The following is a 20,141-nucleotide window of genomic DNA, read 5'->3' on the forward strand; positions in this document are numbered from 1 at the left end:
CTTCGCGTGGCCACGCCCACTCGCTGGCCACGCCCATCTCTTAACCACGCCTTCTTCCGCGCAAACCACGCCTCTTTTAATCCAAACCACGCCCACTAGCCGCGTTAGGTCACGTCTGCTACTTGGCCACGCCCATGACCTTATATGGGCGTTTACAGACCACGCCCACTATCCCGTGCTGGCCCCGCCCACTGCGAGATTGTCCCGCCCCGCGCATGCGCAGAAAGGGGGAGATGGCAAATTTAGAGGAGGAGGAAAAAATCGGAATTTTGGACGGGGGAAATGGGGTGGGGGGACCCCAAATTTTAGGGTGAAAAGCCCAAAATGGGGGTGGGGGAATTGGGGCGGACTCAAATTTGGGCGAGGGTCCAAAATTACTGGGGGGACCCCAAATTTTGGGGTGGGGGTCCTAAATTATCATCTGGAAAAAAACCCAAATTGCAGTAAAATGCCCCAATTCCATCTGAAAAACCCCGAATTGCAGCAAAAATCCCCAAATCCATCTGAAAAATCCCCAAATTGTATCAAAAAGTCCCCAATTCCACCTAAAAAAAAACCCCTAAATTGGAGTAAAAACTCCCCAATTCCATCTGAAAAAAAACCCCGAAATTGGAACAAAAAATCTCCAGAATGGAACCAAAACCCCCAATCTCACCCGAAAAAAAAAAAAAAACCAAAATTGGCACAAAACCCCCCCAAATCCCACCTGAAAAAACCCAAGTTGGAGCCAAAAATCCCCAAATTGGAGCAAAAGTTCTCAATTCCATCTCAAAAGCACCAAATTGGAACCCAAAACCCCAAATTCCATACTAAAAATAAACCCGCCTCAAATCGGAGCAAAAAATCCCCAATTCCACCTGAAAAAAACCCCAAAAATCCTTAATTGACGCAAAAAAAACCCCAAAACACCCCCAAAAAACCCCCAAATTGGTGCCAAAACACCCCCAAAAATCCCCAAATTGGTGCCAAAAAACCCCAAAAAACCCGCAAAAAGCTGAAAAAAAACCCCAAAAAGGTGGAAAAAAAACCCCCAAAAATTTGAAAAAAATCCCAAAAACGCACAAAACACCCCAACTTTTTTCCCAGCCCCATTTCGCCCCACAAACCACCCCAGAAACTCCCGTTTATTTTCCAATAAAAGCCCTTTACTGCCCTCACTCCATGGCGGGCTCCAGCAGGTAGCAAAAAAAAAACCCACAAAAAAACTCCAAATTAGTGCAAAAAAACCCCCAAAAAACCCAAATTGGTGCAAAAAAAACCCCAAAAAATCCCCAAATTAGTGCCAAAAAAACCCACAAAAATCCCCAAATTAGTGCCAAAAAAAACCCAAAAAACCCCAAATTGGTGCCAAAAGACCCCCAAAAAAATCCCCAAATTGGTGCAAAAAAACCCCAAATTGGTGCCAAAAAAAACCCAAAAAACCCCAAATTTGTGCCAAAAAACCCCAAAAAATCCCCATAATTAGTGCCAAAAAACCCCCCAAAAACCCCAAATTGGTGCAAAAAACCCCCAGATTGGTGCAAAAAAGAACCCCAAAAACCCCCCAAATTGGTGCCAAAAAACCCAAAAAAATCCCCAAATTAGTGCCAAAAAAACCCCAAATTGGTGCCAAAAAAACCCCCAAAAAATCCCCAAACTGGTGCCAAAAAAAACCCAAATTGGTGCAAAAAAGCCCAAAAAAAACCCGCAAAAAGGTGAAAAAAACCCCAAAAAGGTGGAAAAAAACCCCCAAAAAATTTTGAAAAAATCCCAAAACCGCACAAAACACCCCAACTTTTTCCCCAGCCCCATTTGGCCCCACAGAGCACCCATAAATCCCGTTTATTTTCCGATAAAAGCCCTTTATTGCCCTCACTCCATGGCGGCCTCCAGCAGGTAGCAAAAAAAAAACCATCAAAAAAACTCCAAATTAGTGCAAAAAAAACCCAAAAAAATCCCCAAATTGGTGCCAAAAAAACCCCAAAAAACCCCAAATTGGTGCCAAAAGACCCCCAAATTGGTGCAAAAAAACCCCCCCAAAAAAACCCAAATTGGTGCCAAAAAAACCCAAAAAAAAACCCAAATTGGTGCCAAAAAACCCCAAACTGGTGCCAAAAAAACCCCAAATTGGTGCAAAAAAAAAACCCCCAAATTGGTGCAAAAAAAAAACCCCAAAAACACACAAAAACCCCGACTTTTTCCCCAGCCCCATTTGGCCCCACAGAGCACCCCAAACTCCCGTTTATTTTCCGCTAAAAGCCCTTTATTGCCCTCACTCCATGGCGGCCTCCAGCAGGTAGCAAAAAAAAAACCACAAAAAAAACTCCAAATTAGTGCAAAAAAAACCCCAAAAAAATCCCAAATTGATGCCAAAAAACCCCACAAAAACCCCCAAATTAGTGCCAAAAAAACCCAAATTGGTGCAAAAAAACCCCCAAATTGGCGCAAAAAAAAAAAACCAAAAAAACCCCAAATTGGTGCCAAAAAAGCCCAAAAAACCCACAAAAAAGGTGAAAAAAAAACCCAAAAATTTTGAAAAAAAAAAACCAAAAATTTTGAAAAAATCCCAAAAACGCACAAAACACCCCAACTTTTTTCCCCAGCCCCATTTGGCCCCACAGAGCACCCCAAACTCCCGTTGATTTTCCGCTAAAAGCCCTTTATTGCCCTCACTCCATGGCGGCCTCCAGCAGGTAGCCGTTCTCCGCCGCCCCGTACCCATCGCCGGCCCCGCCGCCCTCGCCGCCCCCGAACATCTCCGCGTCCCCGGCGCCGCTCGCTCCGTCCGCCCCGTCCGGCCCCGCCGCGGCCCCGCTCCCCGCCGCTCTCTCGTCGCGCCGCTCCCGCTCCCGTTTGTGCTCCCGCTCCCGCTCCCGCTCCCGCCTCCGCTCCCGCTCCCGGTGCCCGCGGCGCCGCTCCCGCTCCCGCTCCCGCTTCTCCGCCGTTTCCCCCGCTCCCCGCCACCCCCTCTCCCGCGCCCGCTTCTCCTCCTCCGAGCTCCTCGCCCGTTTCCGGCGCCTCCGGGGCTCCCTCGTCCTTCTTGTCGCGCTCCCGGTCGCGTTTGCGGTCGCGGGACCGCGAGCGCCGTTTGCGGTCGCGCTCCCGGTCGCGGTCCTTGCTGCGGTCGCGGCTCCCGCCGCGCTTCCGCTCCCGCTCGTCCTTCTCGCGGCTCCGCGTCCGCCGCCGCCGCTCCCGGGAGCGCGAACGGCGCCGCTCCCGTTCCCGAGAGCGCTCGCGGCGGTCGCGCTCCCGCTCCCGCTCCCGGTCCCTGCGGGCACGGAGCGCGTCAGGGCCTGGGGGGGATGGGGGGGTTTGGGGGTCCCGAGGGGGTCTGGGGGGGCATTTGGGGGTCCCGAGGGGGTCTGGGGTGTCCTTGGGGGTCCCGAGGGGGCCCCTGACCCATTTCAGGGAGTCCTTGACCCATTCCAGGGGGTCCCTGACCCATTCCAGGGGGTCCCAAGGGGCTCTGGGGGGGGATTTGGGGCTCCCTGACCCATTCCAGGGAGTCCCTGACCCATTCCAGGGGATCCCAAGGGGGTCCTTGGGGTGGATTTGGGGATCCCTGGGGTGGATTTGGGGGTCCCAAGGGGGTCTTGGGGGTTCTTGGGGTGGATTTGGGGGTCCTAAGGGGGTCTGGGGGGGTCCTTGGGGTGGATCTGGGGGTCCTTGACCCATTCCAGGGGGTCCCAAGGGGGTCTGGGGTGGATTTGGGGGTCCCTGATCCATTGCAGGGGGTCCCAAGGGTGACACAGGGGTGACACAGGGGTGACAGTGACACTCGCAGGGGGTGACACAGACAGTGACAGTGACACTCCCAGGGTCCCAAAGGTGACACAGGGGTGACACTGACAATCCTGGGGTCCCAAAGGTGACACAGGGGTGACAGTGACAATCCCAGGGGGTGACACAGGGGTGACACAGGGGTGACAGTGACACTCCCAGGGTGACACAGGGGTGACAGTGACACTCCCAGGGTCCCAAGGGTGACAGTGACAGTGACACTCCCAGGGTCCCAAGGGTGACACAGGGGGTGACATAGGGGTGACAGTGACACTCCTGGGGTGACACGGGGGTGACAGTGACACTCCCAGGGTCCCAAAGGTGACACAGGGGGTGACACACAGTGACAGTGACACTCCCGGGGTGACACAGGAGGAGACAGTGACAATCCCGGGGTCCCAAAGGTGACACAGGGGTGACACACAGTGACAGTGACACTCGCAGGGGGTGACACACAGTGCCAGTGCCCGTCGCTCACCGCTCGTCGTAGCGGGACGTGTCGTCCCTGCCCGAGTGCCGGATGTTGACGTCGGCTCCGCCGCGCCGGGTGCCCCCCAAACCGCCCCCTGCGGGACAGGGACCCCAAAATTTACCCCAAAAGTGACCCCAAAACCCAAACTGACCCCCCAAAACCACCCCCTGTGGGACAGGGACCCCAAAATTTACCCCAAAAGTGACCCCAAACCCAGAACTGACCCCCCAAACCGCCCCCTGCGGGACAGGGACCCCCAAAATTTACCCCAAATGCGACCCCAAAACCCAAACTGACCCCCCAAAAGTGACCCCAAAATCCAAACTGACCCCCCAAAAGTGACCCCAAAACCCAAAACTGAACCCCAAACCCAGACCTGACCCCCAAACCGCCCCCTGCGGGACAGGGACCCCAAAAGTGACCTCAAAAGTGACCCCAAAACCCAGAACTGACCCCCAAAAGTGACCCCCAAACCCAGAACTGACCCCCCAAAAGTGACCCCAAAACCCAAAACTGACCCCCCCAAAACCTCTCCCTGTGGGACAGGGACCCCAAAATTTACCCCCAAATGTGACCCCAAAACTGAACCCAAACCCAGAGCTGGGTCCCCAAACCTCTCCCTGTGGGACAGGGACCCCAAAGTGACCCCAAAACCTGAGCCCAAAACCCAGAACTGATCCCAAAAGTGACCCCAAAACCCAAAACTGAACCCCAAACCCAGAGCTGGCCCCCCAAACCGCCCCCTGTCAGACAGGGACCCCAAAGTGACCCCCAAAACTCAGAGCTGACCCCCAAACCACGCCCTGTGGGGACATTGGGGTCAGAGACCCCAAAACTGAGCCCAAAAACTGAGCCCAAAACCCAAAAGTCACCCCAAAACCGACCCCAAAACCCAGAACTGACCCCCAAACCCAAAACTGAGCCCCAAACGTCGCTCTGTGGGAACAGGGACCCCAAATGTGACCCCAAAACCCAAATGTGACCCCCAAACCCAAAACTGACCCCTCCAAACCTCCCCCTGCAAGGACAGGGACCCCAAAAGTGACCCCCAAACCCAGAGCTGACCCCCCAAACCCAAAATTGACCCCTAAACCCCAAAACCCAGAACTGACCCCAAACCTGATTCCCCAAAAATCCCCTGAAATTTGAGGGGTGGGAGCACCAAACAAAAACCCCAAAAAAATGGGGAGTAACCAAAAAAAAAAAAAAAAACCCACAAAAAAAACCCCCAAATCCGCCCATTTCAAACCCCGATTTCGAGCGTAAAACCCCCGGATTTTGGGGTGCAGCCCCCCCGGATTTGGGTCTGGGGGCTGGATTTGGGTCTGGGGTCTCACCCAGGCGCCGGGGCCGCCAGCCCTTGACGGTCCTGCCCCGCTCCACGTCCACCAGCACCCGGCGCCCGTCGATTTTCTTGCCGTCCGCGTGTTTGTAGGCGGCTGCAAAATATTTGGGGAGGGGTCCCGAGGGGGGGGGGAAATGGGGAGGGGGTCAGCTACAGGAGGGCCAGGCCAGCCCCCACCCCCCGAAAAAAATCCCATAAAAACCCCATTAAAAAATCCCATAAAACCTCCCCAAAATCCCATAAAACCTCCCCAAAAAACGCCATTAAAATCCCGTAAAGCCTCCCCAAAAATATCCCCAAAATCCCCCCAAAAAAATGCTAAAAAAATCCCATAAAACCCCAATGGGGCCAGGGAAAAAAAGGGGGGGGGGAACAGGTGAGACCCCCCCGCAAAAAAATCCCAAAATCCACCCAAAATATCCCCAAAAAAAACCCCTCAAAATTCCCATTAAAAATCCCATAAAACCCCAATGGGGTCAGGGAAAAAAGAGGGGGGGGAGTGAATTAAAGGAGACCCCCCCCCAAAAAAATTACCCCCCCCCCCCAAATTGACACCATAAAATTTAGGGGGGGAACCCCTAAACCTGTTTATGGAACCCCCACAATTTTTTTTTTAGGGGGGGGTCTTTACCTGTTTGTGACCCCCCCACAATTTTTTTTTGGGGCAGGGGTCTTCACCTTTTTATTGATCCCCCATCTTATTTTTTGGGGGGGATCCTTTACCTGTTTATTGACCCCCCCTATTTGATTTTTTGGGGGGGGGGGGGGGGGTTTCACCACCTTTACCTGTACATTGACCCCACTGAATTGTTTTTTTTTTTGGGGGGGGTCACCACCTTTACCTGTACATCAACCCCCGCATCTTAAATTTTGGGGGGTCACCACCTTTACCTGAACACTGACACCCCCCTCCCATCCTCATTTTTTTTTTTGGGGGGGGGGGTCACCACATTTACATGAACATTGTCCCCCCCAATACCTCCTTTATGGGGGGGGGGGGTCACCACCTTTACCTGCACATTCCCCCCCCATTAATTTTTTGGGGTTTCACCGCCTTCACCTGTACATTGCCCCCCCCCAACACCTCCATTTGGGGGGGGGGGGGGGGGGGTTTCACCATCTTTACCTGATTATTGCCCCCCTCCCATCAATTTTTTTGGGGGGGGTCATCACCTTTACCTGATTATTGACACCTTATATTTTTTTTTGGGGGGGGGGGGGGGTTGTGTCACCAACTTTACCTGTACATTGTCCTCACCACCTTTACCTGATTATTGACCCCCCCACCTTGATTTTTGGGGGGGTCACCACCTTTACCTGTACACTGCCCCCCCCCCCACCTCATTTTGACGGGGAGTTCACCACCTTTACCTGATTTTCGACCCCCCCACCTTGATTTTTGGCAGGGGGGGGTGTCACCACCTTTACCTGTACATCGACCCCCCACACCTTATTTTGGGGGTGTCACCACCTTTACCTGTACATCGACCCCCCCAATCGTCATTTTTTTGGGGGGGTTTCACCACCTTTACCTGTACATTGACACCCCCCACCTTAATTTTGGGGGGGGTCACCACCTTTACCTGTACATTGCCCCCCCAACACCTCCTTTTTTTTTGGGGGGGGGGTCACCACCTTTACCTGATTACTGACACCCCCACCTTAAATTTTGGGGGGGGGTCACCACCTTTACCTGTACATTGCCCCCCCCCAACACCTCCTTTTTTTGGGGGGGGGGTCACCACCTTTACCTGATTACTGACTCCCCCACCTTAATTTTGGGGGGGGTCCTTTACCTGATTATCAACTATTGACCCCCCCACCTTACTTTTGGGGGGGGGTCACCACCTTTACCTGTAGAACACCCCCTCCAACACCTCCATTTTTAGGGGTTTCTCCACCTTTACCTGATTATTGACCCCCCCCACCTCAAATTTGGGGGTCACCACCTTTACCTCATCATTGACCCCCCCACCTTAAATTTGGGGGGTTCATGACCTTTACCTGATTATTGACCCCCTTATAATTATTTTTTTTTGGGGGGGGGTTTCACCCCTTTCACCTATTAACCAACCCCCCCGTTTCATTTGGGGGGGGGGGTCACCACCTTTACCTGTAAATTGCCCCCCCCACCTCGATTTTTGGGGGGGGTCATCACCTTTACCTGTACAATGCCCCCTCCCACCTTAATTTGGGGGGGGGGGTCACCACCATTACCTGTACATTGCCCCCCCCCATTACATTTTTTTTGGAGGGGGGGGGTTCACCCATCACCTGTTTAACCCCCCCCACCTGAAATTTTGGGGGGGGGGGGTCACCACCATTACCTGATTATTGACCCTCCCCATTAATTTTTTTGGGGGGGGTTCCCCCCTTTTACCTACAAACCGACCCCTCACACCTCTTTTTTTTTTTTGGGGGGGGGGTCACCTCTTTTCCTTATTTAACGACCCCCCCCCCTAATTTCGGGGAGCCTTACCTGCCCCCCCCCCTACCCTCACACCCCCCAAAATTAACTTTATTAAATTTTTTTTTATTTTGGGGGGGGGGGGCACCCACAGCAATTTCCCCCCCCCTCCCAAAACGAGGCACCGACAGCTTGACGCAAGCCCCTCCCCCTCCCCAAATTCCGCCTCCCCCTCCCCAAATTCCAAATTTCCAACCGCCCCCCCCCCCCAATTTCCCCATCCCCCCCCCCCTCAGAGTCCTGTTTGCGGTGGGGGGGCGGGTCCGTGTCCCCCCCCCCCCCATCATGGCCGGGGGGGGCCCCTCCAGACGAAGCCGCTCCAGGACGGGCGCTGGGGCCTTACCTGAGACCCTTCCCCTACCTCAAACCCCCTCCCCAAAATTAAATCAAATCAAATAAACCCCAAATTACCCCCACCCCCCCCCAACCCTCAGGGACCCCCCCCCCCCCCCCCTCACACATCCCACCCCCCCTCAGAGCGCTGGGGTGGGGGGCTCGGGACCCTCCCCCCCCCCCCCCCATTCCCCAAACGTCCCCTCTCGGTCGCTGGGACCGGGCAGGGGGCGCTCCCCAAATTTGGGGAGGGGCTCAAAGCCCCCCCCCCTCACATTCCCACCACCCCCAAAACCCGACCCCCGCCCCCCCCTAAGGGACCTGTCCCCCTCCCTAACAAACATCAAAGCTCGTGGGGGGGGGTCCCCAAATTTTTAATTTTGGGGAGGGGGCGCCATGAGCCCCCCCTCCCCTTCTTCCTCCTCTTCCTCTTCCTCAGGGGGGGCAAAGCTGGGGGGAAATTGGGGGGGGGGTCCTGCCTTGACACCCCCATATTGAGGGAGTTGGGGGGGGGGTCCTTGAGGACCCTCCCCCCAAAAAAAAAACTGGGGGGGGGGGGGTCACTGTCCCCACTTGGGGAAATTTGGGAATTTTGGGGATTCGCTCCCTGCCCCGCGCTGGGAAGGGGTCAACGAGGTGAGGGGGGGGCGCTGTGAGGAGCCCCCTCCCCAAAAAACGGAGAGGATCCATTAAATTAAATTGGGGGGGGGGTCAGATAAATTTAATTTTTTTTTTGGGGGGGGGGGGGGTCCGACCCTTTCGCCCCCAGCCCGGCCCAGCCCGGCTGTGAGCAGAGGGGTCTCCCCCAAAAATCCCAAAATCTAAACTCCCCCTCCCCAGAAAATGGGGGATCCCCTAAATTAAATATTTGGGGGGGGGGTCAGATAAATAAATTTGGGGATTTTTTGGGGGGGGTCAGATAAATTTAATTTTAATTTTTGGGTGGGAGGTCCGACCCTTTTGCCCCCAGCCCAGCTGTGAGCAGAGAGGGGTCTCCCCCAAAAATCCAAACTCCCCCTCCCCCAAAAATGGGGGGATCCCCTAATTTAAAGACTGGGGGGGGGTCAGATAAATAAATTTGGGTTTTTTGGGGGGGGTCAAATAAATAAATTTGGGGTTTTTTGGGGGGGATTCCAACTCTTTTGCCCCCAGCCCGGCTGTGAGCAGAGGGGGGTCTCCCCCAAAAATCCAAACTCCCCCTCCCCAAAAAATGGGGGGATCCCCTAAATTAAGGATGGGGAGGGGGATTAGATAGTTTTTTTAATTTTTTTTTTTGGTGGGGGGGGGTCTGACCATTTGCCCCCAGCCCGGCTGTGAGCAGAGGGGGGTCTCCCCCAAAAAAATCCGAACTCCCCCTCCCCAAAAAATGGGGGGATCCCCTAAATTAAGGATGGGGAGGGGGATTAGATAAATTTTTGATTTTTTTTTTTGGGGGGGGGGGGGGGGTCCGACCCTTTTGCTCCCAGCCTGGCTGTGAGCAGAGGGGGGTCTCCCCCAAAAATCCAAACTCCCCCTCCCCAAAAAAAAAAAAAAAAAAATCAAAACTCCTCAGCTGCCCTTGGGGAAATTGGGGTGGGGGGCTCGTGGGGGGGGGTCAGAGCTCCCCCCCAGCCCCCTCCCCACATTGGGGGGGGGGTGCAGATTTTGGGGTGGGGGGGTTACAAACGTGTCTTACCAGGATACAAACCCTTATACCAACCATACACTGAGGTGTGGAGGGGGGAGCACTAGGATCAGCTGCAAGCCAGCAGTGGCAAAAGCCATCACAAAGGTGGCTGCAGTGACAATAAAACACAGGCAATTAATCACGGGGTTAATTAAGCGACACCCCCGGCGCGCCGCCGGGACAACAACAACAACAACAACAACAGCAACAGCGACAGCGTTCGCCCCCCCACCCCCAAAAAAAATAACCGGGACGCGGAAACGGCGAACCCCGAAATTGGGATACAGCCCAAAAATGGGAGGCACTGGGATGGGGACACCCCAAAAATGGGACACAACAAAACCGGGATACAGCCCAAAAATGGGACACCCCAAAAATGGGACATCCCAAAAATGGGACACCCCAAAAATGGGATACACTGGGATGGGAACACCCCAAAAATGGGATACAGCCCAAAAATAGGATATACTGGAACCGGGACACCCCAAAAATAGGATATACTGGAACCGGGACACCCCAAAAATGGGACACACCAAAACCGGGATACACCCCAAAAATGGGACACCCCAAAAATGGGATGCACTGGGATGGGGACACCCCAAAAATGGGACACAACAAAACCGGGATACAGCCCAAAAATGGGACACCCCAAAAATGGGATACAGCCCAAAAATGGGACACCCCAAAAATGGGACACAGCCCAAAAATGGGATACGCTGGGATGGGGACACCCCAAAAATGGGATACACCCCAAAAATGGGCACTGGGACGGGGACACCCCAAAAATGGGATAAACTGGGATGGGGACACCCCAAAAATGGGATACACTGGGATGGGGACACCCCAAAAACGGGATACAGCCCAAAAATGGGATACATTGGGATGGAGACACCCCAAAAATGGGATACCCCAAAACCAGGATATTCCAAAACCAAGATATCCCTAAAACAGAGCACACCAGGATGGGGATACCCCAAAAACGGGATATCCCAAAATTGAGATACCCCAAAAATGGGAAACCCCAAAAACGGGGCACACGGGAATGGGGACACCCCAAAAATGGGACACACCGGAAGCGGGATATTCCAAAAATGGGATACTCCAAAACTGGGATGCACCAGGATAGGGACACCCCAAAAATGAGACACCCCAAAAACGGGATACCCCAAAACCAGGATATCTCAAAAATGGGATATCCCAAAAACAGGATATCCCAAAAATGGGGCATCCCAAAACCAGGATATCTCAAAAATGGGATATCCCAAAAACAGGGCACAACAGAAAGGGGATACCCCAAAACAGCAACACCCCAAACACAGGATATCCCAAAAATGAGACACCCCAAAAATGGGATACCCCAAAACTGGGATATCCCGGAATAGAGACATGCCCAGAACCGAGACACCCCAAAAATGGGGACACCCCAGAATGGGGACATGCCTGGAGCCAGTGCTCCTGGAACCGGGACACCCCAAAACCAGGACACCCCAAAAATGGGACACCCCCAGAACCGGGATATCCCCAGAACAACAGGGACATCCTGGAATGGGGACACACCCAGAACAAGGGGGACACCCGTGGAGATGGCACCCAAAGAACCTGGACATCCCAGGACCAGAACACCCCAAAACTGGGGACACCCCAAAACCAGGGACATCCCAGAACCGGGACACCTCGGAATGGGGACACCCCTGGAGCCGGCGACCCTGGAACCGGGACACCCCAGAACTGGGACACCCCCAGAACGGGGACACCCCAAAATCTCGGCCCCAAGGGGTGCAGGGACACCGAGAGACACGGAGAGAGCGGCGCCGGCACGGCACGATGGACTCGGCCAACGAGACATCGACCAAGCTCAACGGAAGGTTGGACTACCTCAACGGAATGGTCAACCTCAATGGAATGGTCAACCTCAATGGAAGACTGGCCAACCTCAATGGAAGACTGGCCAACCTCAATGGAAGCTGGACTACCTCAACAGAAGGCTGGCCAACGTCAATGGACGGTTGGTCAACCTCAACGGAATGGTCAACCTCAACGGAAGATTGGTCAACCTCAATGTTAGATGGGACAACGTCAATGGAAGGTTGGTCAACCTAAACAGAATGGTCAACCTCAATGGAAGGTTGGTCAACCTCAATGGAAGGTTGGACAAGAGGAGCTCTACTCATAGGCTCGGCCATCTGGCCAACTTGGACGCTTGACCAATGGGAGGTTGATTGGACACTTGGCCAATGGGTGCTTGGCCAATGGAAGGTTGACCAATGGAAGGTTGACCGAGGTCTACCCACAGCCTTGGCCAACCAACTGGGGCCTTGGCCAACTGCAGCCTTGGTCAACCAGAACCTTGGCCAACCGTAGCCTCGGTTACCTCAAGTTTGGCCACCTGGAACCTTGACCAATGGTAGCCTTGACTAATTGTAGGTTGGCCAACAGTCCCACCGGCCAACTGTAGCTTGGCCAACCGTGCCATTGGTCAGCCGTAACCCTGGCTGTCTGTACTTTGGCTGTCTGTAGCCTTGGCCACCGACTGTAGCTCTGCTGGTACCTTGGCCACCACCTGTCCCTCAGCTTGCCTTGGCCACCACCTGTAGCTGAGCAGTGACCGGTGCTTTGGCCACCTGTAGCCGTGGCCATTGGTAGCCTTGGCCACCTAAAACTGGGTCACCTGGAGCCCTGATCACCTGTAAGTGTGGCCACCTACACCTTGGCCACCTTGACCACTGGTAGCCCTGCCCACCTCTAGTTTGGCCACCCAGTAGTCTTGGGCCACCTAAGACCTTTCCAATCGTAACCTTGACCACCGGTGGCCTTGGTCACGTGTACCTTGACCACCTGAACCCTTGGCCATCTGTACTTTGGCCACCTGGACCCTTGAGCACCAGCAGCTTTGGCCACCTGTATCTTGACCACCTGTACTTTGTCCACCTGTAACCTTGACCACTGGTGGCCTTGGTCACCTGTACCTTGACCACCAGCAGCTTTGGCCACCTGTATCTTGACCACCTGAACCCTTGGCCACTGGTAGCTTTGGCCACCTGAATCCTTGGCCACCTGTACCCTTGACCACTGGTAGCCTTGGTCACGTGTACCTTGACCACCAGTAGCTTTGGCCACCTGTATCTTGACCACCTGAACCCTTGGCCACTGGTAGCTTTGGCCACCTGTACCCGTGACCACTGGTAGCCTTGGTCACCTGTATCTTGACCCCTTGAACCCTTGGCCACCAATAGCTTTGGTCACCTGAACCCTTGGCCACCAGCAGTCTTGGCCACCAATAGCTTTGGCCACCTGTATCTTGTCCACCGGTGGCCTTGACAACTTGTAACTTTGGCCACCTGAACCCTTGACCACCTGTACTTTGTCCACCTGTACCATGACCACCAGTAGCTTTGGCCACCTGCAGCCTTGACCACTGGTAGCCTTGGCCACCTGTATCTTGGTATCTTGACCACCTGGACCCCTGACCGCCTGTACTTTGTCCACACCTGTACGTGGACCACTGGTAGCTTTGGCCACCTGTACTTTGTCCACCTGTACCTTGACCACCGGTAGCTTTGGCCACCTGTACTTTGTCCACACCTGCACCTTGACCACCGGTAGCTTTGGCCACCTGCAGCCTCACTCGGCCACGCCCCACCCTGGTACTTACCTGGCGCCCGGCCCGGGGGGGTCCATGGAGCCCCCCAGGTGTGAGTGGGGGTCAGACATGCGGAGTGGGGGGGCTGGGGCATTTTGGGGGTCCGGGGGGGGGTCCGGGGGTACTCACAGTGCATGTCCCGCTCGTGCTCGTACTCGATGAAGGCGTAGCCGCGAGGCTTCCCCGAGCGCTTGTTGTACACCATGTAGATCTGCAGGTGTGGGACACGCACGCACAGGTGAGGGGACCCCAAAAATAGGGGGGGACACACAGGTGAGACCCCCCCCCAAGACAGCAGGGAGCGGTCACGGGGATGTTTGGGGGGTCACAAAGAGGTGGTGGTACTCCAGGTGTACCTCCAGGTGTGACACCCCCAAAATGTGGATGTGGGGACAGGTGTGACAACTCCAAAATGCGGATTTGGGGACAGGTGTGACACCCCCAAAATGCGGATTTGGGGACAGGTGTGACATCCCCAAAATGTGGATTTGGGGACAGTGTGACACCCCCAAAATGTGGATTTGGGGACAGGTGTGACCCCCCAAAATGTGGATTTGTGGACAGGTGTGTCCCCCCCCCAAATGTGGATTTGGGGACAGGTGTGACACCCCCCAAAATGTGGATTTGGGGACAGGTGTGACACCCCCAAAATGTGGATTTGGGGACAGGTGTGACACCCCCAAAAATGTGGATTTGGGGACAGGTGTGACACCCCAAAATGTGGATTTGGGGACAGGTGTGACACCCCCAAAATGTGGATTTGGGGACAGGTGTGACAACTCCAAAATGCGGATTTGGGGACAGGTGTGACCCCCCAAAATGTGGATTTGGGGACAGGTGTGACATCCCCAAAATGCGGATTTGGGGACAGGTGTGACATCCCCAAAATGTGGATTTGGGGACAGGTGTGACACCCCCCAAAATGTGGATTTGGGGACAGGTGTGACACCCCCCAAAATGTGGATTTGGGGACAGGTGTGACACCCCCAAAAATGTGGATTTGGGGACAGGTGTGACACCCCAAAATGTGGATTTGGGGACAGGTGACACCCCCAAAATGCGGATTTGGGGACAGGTGTGACACCCCCCAAAATGTGGATTTGGGGACAGGTGTGACACCCCAAAATGCAGATTTGGGGACAGGTGTGACCCCCCTGGACAGCACGGGGGGGTCAAGGGGGGCGTTTTTTGGGGGTGACCCCTCCCCACTCACCCTCTTGATGGGGCCGTAAACCTCAAACTCTCGGCGCAGCTTCGACTCCGTCGTGTCGTAATTCTGGGGAGAAACGAGCAGGGGTGACCCCAAAATTGAGGGGGGGGTTCCCAAAAACTGGGGGATCCCAAAGATTGGGAAAACCCAGAAAAATCCGGAGAAGACCCCGAAGATTGGGAAAACCCAGAAAAATCTGGAGAAAATCCCAAAGATTGAAGGGAACCCCACAAATTATTGGGGAGCACCACGGAGCCCCACAGATCCCATGGATCAGGGGCAGAACCCACAATTAAGGGGGACCACGTCGATTGGGGAGCCCCAAAAATTGAGAGGAGACCCCCAAGGACCTGGGGAAACCCCAAAAATGGGTGTGGGTCCCCCCAAATTGGGGGGGACCCCGTTTGTGCCCCCCAGCACTCACCACTCTGGCCACGAACAGGGTTTTGAAGGCATCTCCTTGAGCGTTGGGGTCATTGTGGGGGTCCCCTGGGGAAGAAGAGGAAAAAAGGGGGGTCAGAGGAAAAGGGGGGACCCCTCTCAGCCCCACAGGGCCCCCCTCAGCCCCCCCAGACCCCCCCAGCCCCGTGGGACCCCCAAACTTACAGAGCTTGAGCTCGGACTCCACCTCCTGCTGCCTTCGCTCGATCTTCTCCCGCCGCTGTTTGGGGATAAAAAAGGGGGGAAAATGACCCAAAAATGGGGGTTGGGGTGAGCCCAGGGTGCCCCCAAACCCACAGACCCCCCCAAAGTCCAGAGGGGACCCCAAAAAACCCCAGCAAGGGGAGCACAACCCAGGAGGATCCCCTAAAACCCAGAGGGGACGAACCAAATTCTGCATTGGGGACGAGCTGAAATTTAGGGGGGGGGGTGCCAATTTTGGGGACACCCCACAGCACTCCCAGCCTGGTGGGGAAGGGGCTGAGCCCCCCTGGAGGGGTCTGCACCCATTTTTGAGGGGTTTGGCCCCATTTTTGGGGGGTCCTGGACGTACCTTGCGCTCCATGCGCTCCTCGCGCGTCTCGGCACGCGTCGGTGGGGGGGCATCGCGGGGGTCCTGGGGGGACACAGAGGGGGTTGGGGGGGCTCCAGGAGGGTTTTGGGGGGGTCCAGGAGGGGTTTTGGGGGTGGGGAGGGGGTCTGGGCCAGGGTTATGGGGGTCTGGGGTGAGTCCAGGGTGGGGTTATGGGGGTTTAGGGGGAGAATTGTGGGGGTTTGGGGCGGTTTTGGGCAGTTCCAGGATGAGGTTTTGGGGGTTTGGGGGGGTCCAGGAGGGATTTGGGGGTCCAGGAGGGGTTTGGGGTTAGTCTAGGGTGGGGTTATGGGGGTTTAGGGGGAGAATTGTGGGGGTTTGGGGTGGATTTGGGAAGTTCTGGGGGGGATTTTGGGGGTCTGGGGCAGTTTTGGGGAGGTCTGCGGTGGGGTTTTGGGGTATTTTGGGGGTCTAGGGAGGGTTTTGGGGGTCCTGGGGGTTTGGGGCAGGGTTAGGGGGGTCTGGGGGGAGCCTAGGGTGGGGTTATGGGGGATTTGGAGGGATACAAAGAAGAATTATGGGGTTCCAATGCAGTTTTGGGGAGTTCTGGGGGGGGATTTGGGGGTCTGGGGCAGTTTTTGGGGTCTGGGGTGGGGTTTTGGGGTATTTTGGGGGTCTAGGGAGGGTTTTGGGGGGGTCCAGGAGGGGTTTGGGGGGTGGGGAGGGGGTCTGAGGCAGGGTTATGGGGGTCTGGGGTGAGTCCAGGGTGGGGTTACGGGGGATTTGGGGGAGAATTGTGGGGGTTTGGGGCGGTTTTGGGGAGTTCCAGGATGAGGTATTGGGGGTTTGGGGGGGTCCAGGAGGGGTTTGGGGGTCCCGGGGGGGTTTGGGGGGGTCCAGGAGGGGTTTGGAGGGTTCTGGGGAGAGTTTTGGGGATCTGGGGAGGGTTTTGAGAAGTTCTGAGGGGGTTTGGGGGTCTGGAGGGATTTTGGGGGTCTGGGGAGGGTTCTGGGGGTCCCAGGGGAATTCTGGACGTCTGGGGGTTGTTTTAGGGGTCCAGGAGGTTTTGGGGAGTTCTGGGGTGCGGTTTTGGGGTTCTGGGGTGGGGTTTTGGGGAATTCTGTGGGTCAGGGGAGTGTTCTGAGGAGGGTTTTGAGGAGGGATCTGTGGGTCTGGGGGGATTCTGGGGGTCTGGGGTGAGGTTTTGGGGGTCTGGGGTGAGGTTTTGGGGTTCGGGGGAGGTTTCTGTGTGTCTGGGGAGGGTTCTGGGGGTCCCAGGGGAATTCTGTGGGTCTGGGGTGAGGTTTTGGGGTTCTGGGGAGGGTTCTGGGGGTCCCAGGGGAATTCTGTGGGTCCGGGGTGAGGTTTTGGGGTTCTGGGGGTCCCAGGGGAATTCTGTGGGTCCGGGGTGAGGTTTTGGGGTTCTGGGGGTCCCAGGGGAATTCTGTGGGTCTGGGGTGAGGTTTTGGGGTTCTGGGGAGGTTTCTGTGGGTCTGGGGTGAGGTTTGGGGGTGCCAGGGGAATTCTGTGGGTCCGGGGTGAGGCTTTGGGGGTCCCGGGGCTCGGGGGTACCTCGAACTCGCGGATGTAGGGCGCGATGCCGCTGTAGGGCTGGTTGTGGTGCTTCTCGTGGGGCAGCTTCTCCAGGGGGGGCAGGTAAGGGATGGGGTCCCGGGGGGCAAAAAGGGCCAAAAGGTTGGGGGGCAGGAACTGCGTCATCCTGGGGGGCTCTGGGGGGGGGGGGGCACAGGGTGGGTCAGGACCCCCTGAACCCACCCGGGATCGTCCCAAAACACCCAAAAACCCCAAAATCCTGCCCTCGTTGGAAGCGCTTCATCCCACACCGGAACCCCAAAAATCCATCCCGATCCCAAAACCACACCTGGGACACCCCAAAACTTTCCTGGGCCCCAAAAACCCCACAGCGGACACCCCCAGACCCCCCAAAATCCCCTCCAGACCCCAAAAACCCCACCCTGGACACCCCCAGACCCATTCCAGACCCACAAATCCCCACCCTGGATACCCCCAGACCCCCAAAACCCCACCTGAGGCCCCCCAAAACCTTCCCGGGCCCCTCTCACCCCACACCAGCCACCCTCAGACCCCCCAAAATCCCCTCCAGACCCCAATAACCTCAGCCTAGACACCCCCAGACCCATTCCAGACCCCCAAAATCCCCACCCTGGATACCCCCAGACCCCCAAAATCCAAACTGGGACCCCCCCAAAACCTTCCTGGGCCCCTCTCACCCCACACCAGCAACACCCAGACCCCCCAAAATCCCCTCTGGACACCCTCAGACCCCCAGAACCACCCCGAGACCCCCAAAATCCCCTCAAAACCCCTTCCCCACCCCCCATAACCATCCTCAGACCCCCAATATCCCCTCAAAACCCCTTCCCCACCCCCCATAGCCACCCTCAGAGCCCCCAAAATCCCCACCGGTCACCCCCAGACCCCCAAAACTCCACCTGAGATCACCCCCAAAACCTTCCTGGCTCCTCTAACCCTACACCAGCCACTCTCAAACCCCCCAAAATCCCCTCCGGACACCCCCAGACCCCCCAAACCCCACCTGAGCCTCTCTAACCCCAAACCACCCATCCCCAGACCCCCCAAACACCCTTCCAGACACCCCAAGACCCCCAGAACCACCCCAAGACCCCCAAAATCCCCCCAAAACCCCCCCCACCACCCATAACCACCCCAAGACCCCTAAAATCCCCTCAGAACCCCTCCCCCACCCCCCACAACCGCCCTCACCCCCCCCCGCCCCTCACGGCAGCGCCCCCCCCTCACCCTCACACACCCACCCCAACCCCCCCACGCCACCCCCGCCGCTCAGGGCCTCTCCCCGTTCCCTCCCCGCGTCCTCCCCGCCCCGCTCCCTCCTCGGTTCCCCTCAGGACCCCCCGGTTCCCCTCAGGGCCCGGCCCGGCCCCGCCGCCCTCACGGACCCCGCGCTCCCTCCGGCCCGGCCGCTCCGCGCGCGCCTCCCCCCTGCGCATGCGCGGCCGCCGCGGCGCCAGCGGAAGTGAGGGAGAAACCGGAAGTGGCGGCGGCGGAAAGGCGGGGGAGGGGCCGGTAACCGTTGCGGGGAGGATGTGGGCGGGGTTAACGAAGGGGGCGTGGCTTGAGGCGGGGTTAACTCTACGGGGCGTGGCTTGTTGAAGAGTAGGGGCGTGGCTTGGCCGTAGCAACAAGATGGTCACGCCCCATAGAAACGTGGGCGGGGCCTCTGGGGTTTCCATGGCAACCGGGACATCCTCGGCGCGCGCGTGCCCCTCCCGCCCTCACAGCATCGGGTCGTTGCCATGGAAACCAGGGTTACAACCCGGAATTTTGGGGGGCGGGGGGGAACCTCGTGTCATTGCCATGGCAACCGAGGTGACTCCCCCCCCCCTTCCCCGAGGTAACCGGGGTGTCGCCTTTGTCCCGTTGTCATGGTAACGGGGGGGCACCACCCCTTCCTTCCTGCCCCCATTATGGGGGGGTCCCGCTGTGGGGGAAGGGTGGTGACCGCCATTGCCCTCCCCGCCATGGGTGTCGTCCCCCCCCCCCACTTTGGGGACACTCGGTGACCCCGGAAATGGGGAGAGGACCCCGGGTGTCACCCCCCCCCTCCCCCCACTTTGGGGACACTCGGTGACCCCGGAAATGGGGAGAGGACCCCGGGTGTCACTCCCCCCTCCCCCCACTTTGGGGACACTCGGTGACCCCAGTGTCCGGTCCGGTGACGCCCCCCCCCCCGCCAGGGGTGTCCCCTCCCCTCCTTGGGGACATTCGGTGACCCGGGGTGGGGGGGGAAGGAGCACCCGGGGGTCCGGTCCTGTCACGCCCCCCCAGTTTGGGGACACTCGGTGACCCCGGGACACCCCTCCCTAATTTGGGGACATTCAGTGACCCCGAGGTGTCCCCCCCACCCCCCCCTTGGGGACACTCGGTGACCCCGTGGATGGGGGGGGGGGGGGGGGGGTGGGCAGCTCCCGGGTGTCCGGTCACCCCCCCCCCGCCCCAATTTGGGGACATTTGGTGACCCCGGGACTCCCCCCCCCACTCTTTGGGGACACTCGGTGACCCCGTGGATGGGGGGGGGGGGGGGGGGCAGCTCCCGGGTGTCCGGTCACCCCCCCCCGCCCCCCCCCCCCCCCGTTATTTTTAGCGCGGGGGGGAACCCGACACCGCCCTGGGGCCACCGCGCCGCTGTCACCGCTGTCACCGCTGTCACCCTCCTGTTTACGGGACGGCGGCGGCGACAGCGGCGGCGGCGGCG

At 57.3% G+C, this 20,141-nt stretch overlaps 1 protein-coding gene across 1 annotated transcript; it reads right to left on the minus strand.

Moving 5' to 3' along the window:
- Nucleotides 1-2,648: 2,648 nt before the first annotated feature.
- Nucleotides 2,649-17,584, minus strand: LOC131570363 (U1 small nuclear ribonucleoprotein 70 kDa-like). The gene is given in 10 exon segments (XM_058822713.1): nucleotides 2,649-2,919; nucleotides 2,921-3,247; nucleotides 4,238-4,325; nucleotides 5,569-5,670; nucleotides 13,812-13,893; nucleotides 14,896-14,958; nucleotides 15,317-15,381; nucleotides 15,499-15,553; nucleotides 15,887-15,949; nucleotides 17,438-17,584. Coding segments are annotated over 10 exon segments (1,263 nt in total).
- Nucleotides 17,585-20,141: the final 2,557 nt, after the last annotated feature.

This window comes from Ammospiza caudacuta, chromosome 34 (assembly GCF_027887145.1).
Source record: "Ammospiza caudacuta isolate bAmmCau1 chromosome 34, bAmmCau1.pri, whole genome shotgun sequence".
Classification (NCBI taxonomy): domain Eukaryota; kingdom Metazoa; phylum Chordata; class Aves; order Passeriformes; family Passerellidae; genus Ammospiza; species Ammospiza caudacuta.